Below are 5,766 nucleotides of genomic sequence, written 5' to 3' on the forward strand. Positions count from 1 at the left end.
GGGGGGGGGGGGGGGGGGGGGGGGGGTAAATCAATGTGGAAAATTTGACATTAGAAAGAAATGTGTGATCCAGGCTGTTGAAAAGCAACACTTTTAGAAGAAACTCTCATGTGAATGATCAGCTTCTTCCTCGGTTGCGCTGAATAATGAATATAAAACACCGAAGGCCCTGAAAGATGGAGTCCTTTCACAGATTTAAACCCGAGTCGTTCCTTGTTTCCAGCAGCAGAACCCCCTGAACGCTGGCTTAATCCCACCTAGGGAACTGTCGGAACGTCTGTGGCGTTGAACTCGTCAGAAATGATTGGTGCAGTTGACTCGTTCGAACCGTCAAAGAAGCCAAAGTTTCAGGCTGGTTGTCTGAAGACGAGTCGCTGCAGGTCGGCTTCGAGCAGAAGAAAGGCGAGCCGAAAGCTGAAACCGCCTTTTATCTGCAGCTCCGCGGCGAACGCATCGCGTTACTGTCAGGACGGGAAAAGGGCCAGAATGTTACAGAAGATGGACCGACTGACAGAGATTTAGGCTGAAACCAACACCTCTCAGTCAAACTGTGAACACAGCTCGTCGCGAGCTTTTCTTTTCTCCAATCAGAGTTCTTCAGAGGAAACTCGGCAGATTAAAGTCGACGCGAACACAAATTCACCGCTCACGTTCCGAGGAGCGTCGAGACAGCGACGTCACTGCGACACATTCAGTGGATGAAACCACGACACGTGATCATCCCGTGTCAGAGACGTACGAACACAGCCGTTCCCGCGCTATAACGGGACGAAACACGAAGCTGCCGAGACACCGAGGAAAGGCGGTAAGACGGCGCCGATGGACGTCCACGTCCACAGAACCTCAGGTTGTTCCACCATCTTGTCTGAATGAAGTGAAGCAAAGATATTCTGCTTCTTTCAGGTCCGACCCGTCAGTCCGAACAGAACTGTGAGCAGAACCGCACGATGTGTCGCAAACATCAACGTCACAAAGGACGGCTCAGACCGCCGGTCAGGTTTCTGGGTCAATCTGACAGAGTCTGACTGGACCCAGACCTGGTTCTGATTGTCCTGATGAGAGAAAAGGACGAAGGTGTGGCTTCATCACAGCCGACATCAAACATCACCAGGAGCCTAAAGACGACACAAATGTTTAACTTCCTGTTTCCGGCCGGCTGCGGCGTCTCGCTTCTGTCTGAAACACGCCGTATTCAAGGTTTCAAGACAAGAATCTTCCCTAAATATATTTATTATTATTGTTCTGAACAAAATAAAATGATTTCAGGGCAGCTTAATGTTGCACAGCGTTTCAGCTGATCGTGTTAAATCATTCGGACTCGGATGTTTGAGGCAAACGAGTAATTTTTGAGAAATAAATTCATATTTTCGCCGTGCTCAGTCAGCTCTGAGCTCCATCTGAACCTTAAAGTCACTGAAGTCGAAGCTCTGCTGCCGTCTGCAGATGTTTGGATGATAAAATCTGAGACCGACTCGGTTTATTATGATCACAGAAGACGTTTTAGGTCCTCACGTTCAGCTGCTTTTATATTTCATTCAATCAAACAACAACCCAGCAGGAAAACTGCCCTTCAGGATGATTGTCATAATTCAGATTTTGTTGCAAATATGCCTGATTTTTTTTTTGTTACCAGTCTTCAGTAGAATCAAAGGAAGCCTTGAGGAGGTTTTTATTTCACAGCTTTTCTAAAGTCATTATTGTCACAAACCACACGTTTGAAAAGGTTTCTTTATCACTAACACAGCTGGGTTAGTTAGTTCCTTTTATTTCAATCACCCCCACGATGATTACGTTTCCACAGAAACGTTCCTTCTGTTGAACATCTAACGTCAGGTAAGACGTTTACTGTCGGTTTCTGCAGATTCATCTGCAAACCGAACATTCTGACGCCATTTAATGGGCAGCTGTGCTTCTTTTAGCACAGCTGTTCTCAGTTACACAAAAGAACGGCAATAAAACAAATAAATAAATAAATAAAATGCAAGTAATTCACAGAGTAAGAGCCGTCAAAAAAAGGGCGAAATTCAGTTTTTAAACCCCTTCAGATCAGAAGGGCGTAACGGCTCAACTACGACCATCCGGCTGCAGAAAGTCAACATCTGTTCCGCCGTAACGACACCAAAGCGCCGATTACCACCAACAAACTGACTTGTTTGTGTTCCTCTGGGCCTCTCGGTCGCTCACTGTTTAAGAACCCCAGCTGGAAGGGGCCGGGTGAAGAAAAATCTGTTAAACAAGAACCTCGGCCCAGCTCGGCTCGGCTCGGCCCGGCCCGTGGAGGCCTGAAACAGCTGGGATAAAAACAAGCCCAGCGCCCCGCTGCGAGGTTTTACTCCTGGGGTGAGTCAGCGGTCGTAATCCTGAGATAACCGTAAAGTTTTAGGCTCTCCCGTGGCCCCGCGCTGGCTCGACTTCTTCACATTTCTCTGCTGGATGGAACCGACGAGCTCGGCTTCCTGGGAACTCGCCGGCGTCTTGGAGAGCGAGGGAGCCTTTCAAACAATCTGCACGGCGGAGATACGGGCATCTGTAAAACGCTCTCGACGTTCAGAACGATGCAGAGCGGGAGCTGAAGGGACAGGTTTCAGTCCCCGTTTACGTCTCAACTGGTTTTTATTTTTATTTTTTTATCCCGGGGGGATCAAACTGGAGTCAGAGTCCTCAGTTTGGGGGCCGTACGATTACGAGCAGATGACAAAGAGGAGCGTGGAGGTTGATTTACCTTCCTGAGCGTTTGAACTGCATGATGTTGAGACGGTGCAGTAAGTGTCACCAGATGGTGTGTGTGTGTTCTGTGATGCATTCCTGCGTTACACAGACGGCCCGGCCTACGCCGTGCAGACAAGTCACACAGCTCCGTTTAAAGCCTCTGCTGACAACTACGGTCCACCCTGACCCCAGCGGGTGCCCAGGCGTGCCGCCGGACGCCCGCGGACCTGCTGAACTACAGCTCAACACGTGCATGTCGTCTGAGTCTTGACTCAGCTCATGCCTCACCAGGCAACCTGAGCTCGGCTGCAACTGAAAAAAAAAAACAACCAACCCGATCTGACCCGTCGGTGAATCAGAGGCCGAGCTGGGACAGTCCCACCCAGCACGCCGCACCGAGGAGGAGGAGGAGGAGGAGGAGGAGGGGACGACCAACAAACCGACACAACCACGACATCAAATAAGAGGAGCGGCTGCTGAGGTGGAGCTTTGGAGCAGGAATAAAAACGGGGGGAAGGGAGCATCAGGGTCAGGAGGTGGGAACAGCAGGAAGAGAGGGGAGGAGGTGCTGGCTTTGTTTTTACATTTCTGCACCAAACCAATTCAGGGATTCCCATCGTCGCCCGGAACGGCTAGAAAGGAGTCTAAATATTCCAGTTAAATGTATGTAAATAAAGGAAAGCAGCATAAAAAAACAAAAACAGAGCAGGTTTTAAAGAAAATTGTTTTGAAGGAAATGGGGGGGGGATCTCTGTCAGAACAGCTGAAACATGAAGGAAAATAAAAAACAGGAAAACGCTGAGAACTCAGCGTTCAGACAAATCTATAAAAACTAAAAATCTACTGATCTGAAGTCCTGCCCACATGCGTTCCTTAACTCTGGCCCTCCAGATGTGCGGAAACATCTGTGGGTGTTGTTTAGCATGTGTGTGTGAGCGAGCGTGTTCTTACTTCTTGAATGCCTCCGTCGGGTTCCTCTCGCACTCTCCGGGCTCCAGGGCGCTCTGCGCGGCCGGGCTGCGCACCTTCTCCTCGTACCCCGGCACCAAGCCGCCGCGGCAGATCTGAGCCACCAGGCCGCGGACGAAGCCGCCGACGCACAGCGTGTCCGAGTCGTCCGCCCGGCAGAAGTGGAAGGCCACGCCCTGCTGGTGCAGGCCGCGCTGGCTCCCCTGGGCCGAGGTGGGCCACAGCAGCTCCGTGCACAGCGCCGTCTTCCCGCTGCCCGGCCCGCCCACCAGCAGCACGCCCCAGGAGCCGGCGGGCTTGGCGGATCCCGGCGGGGGCGCGCCGGGGACGGGCAGCGGCGGGGGCTGCTTGGCCGCACCGCTCAGGTTGTTGGTCTTCTCCTGAAGGCAGTGCTGGATCTTATGGAAGACCCACTCCCGGCAGTAAAAGCGCTTCCCCTGCAGCAAACTGGTTTGGGCCATTTTTGAACTAACGCTGCTGCTTCCTCCTCTTCCTCCTCTTCATAGGGGTCCCCTCGTTCTGCCCCACATGCTCTCAACTCCAGCCAATCTGAACATCCATCCTCAGCTGCAAGCGTGCACTTCTAATGTCTTTGTCGCAAAAAAAATAATTAAAAAACGAGAGAACGCAGCTCTTCTGAGCGGAGCTGTGGAGCGTTACAGGATATCTAGGTCAAAAATAAAAAAAAGAGGAAGATCGACATCACTGCTCAAACCGTAGATTTTCCACCAGCTTTTTCCACAGCTTTCCCCACTGCCGCGTGCTCCTCGGTGTCGCGCGCATGTTGCTTTGGCATGGCAGCCGGCCGGCTCGGGTCGCAGCGCGGTGCGGTTCCACGGTGTGCCTCCAACCGACGCGCTTCAGGCGCCGCCGACCAAGGAGCGCCTCCCCATCAGGTCCGGGCGGGCGAAGCTGCCGCCGCGGGGCCACTCTCCGCGGCTCCGGGATCCTCCCCTGGAAGGAAGAGACGGCAGAAGTCAAAAATCAAAACATTCGAGCGGCAAAATTAACAAGCGAACCTTGTTATCGCCCCAGCAGAAGGCACGAACCACCGCATCTTCATCAGTCTGTTCTGTTAGCAAAATATCTCATGAACCAAGGGATGGATTTTAGTTCGACCTAATAACTGGGCTGACATCTACAACTGACAAACTGTGGCGTCTGTCGGTCTTCATCTCACCAACCATTTCACGGAAAGCAGCAGGAAGTAGTCATCAGACGTGCCGCTACATACGACTATGGTTCGGAGGCAACACAGTTCAAGATGGCCGTCAGATTCAACAGCAGAGAGATGGCGATAACTCGGTCGATTTAACGCACATTGGGCTCAAACAACTTGTGTAACGTTATCTTTCAAAGGTTTGGCCGAATGCGCGCCAACGCCAACATTCCTCCACGTGAGGCGATAGTTTACAACCCCGACGGGCAGCGGCGGGTGACAGGCATTCCTTTCCTTTCCCACCTCACAGCTGGCGAACCTGGCGGCAGTTCGGTCCAGCTCATCCGGGCGATCCACTTCTTCTTCCTGGCTTTAAATCCCAAACAGTCCATGTCCAAATAACCGGACCTCCCCCCACCGCCGTTTCTCTTCGCCTCAGACGACGGAAGCCGAGGGTATCTGATGAAGATCGGACAGGTCACAACGCCACCGAAAGCGTGCTAAGCTTCCACGAGGGGGGCGGGGTTTGTTTCGGCTCAGTGTTTACATTGAGCGCGTACCCTCGTTCCAGAACCCGTTGAAACTGGACCACTTGGGACCGGTTTCTGTTGGACATCCACGCTTTGCAGCGAGCGCCTTTCAAATAACCCTTAAAAAAAGGGGGTTAAATTAGAAATTAATGGCCGCACTTTAACTACACTCCTACTGAACAGTTCAGCCATGATGTGGGAAAAAATAAAACATTTAACACACACACACACCATGAAAACATGGAGCCCAGTGCAAACCTCACCCATTTTCACACAGGATACGGGTTTTTACACCTTTAAGGGGGGGGTCTTTTTTTAAGAATGCATGCAGTTAAATGTAACACACACACACACACACACACACACACACACACACACACACACACACACACACACACA

The 5,766-nt window shown here is 51.6% G+C and overlaps 1 protein-coding gene across 1 annotated transcript in view; it reads right to left on the minus strand.

Annotated features, from left to right (window-relative positions):
* The window catches only part of ankrd50 (ankyrin repeat domain 50), a 27,037-nt gene extending 21,277 nt beyond the window's left edge, over nucleotides 1-5,760 (minus strand). The window contains exon 1 of the mRNA XM_017417517.3: nucleotides 3,661-5,760. Coding sequence (XP_017273006.1) covers nucleotides 3,661-4,139 — 479 coding nt within the window. The 5' untranslated portion in view covers nucleotides 4,140-5,760. The remainder of the gene's footprint in view (nucleotides 1-3,660) is intronic.
* Between the last annotated feature and the right edge of the window lie 6 nt (nucleotides 5,761-5,766).

The sequence above is a fragment of the Kryptolebias marmoratus genome, linkage group LG9, assembly GCF_001649575.2.
Source record: "Kryptolebias marmoratus isolate JLee-2015 linkage group LG9, ASM164957v2, whole genome shotgun sequence".
Classification (NCBI taxonomy): domain Eukaryota; kingdom Metazoa; phylum Chordata; class Actinopteri; order Cyprinodontiformes; family Rivulidae; genus Kryptolebias; species Kryptolebias marmoratus.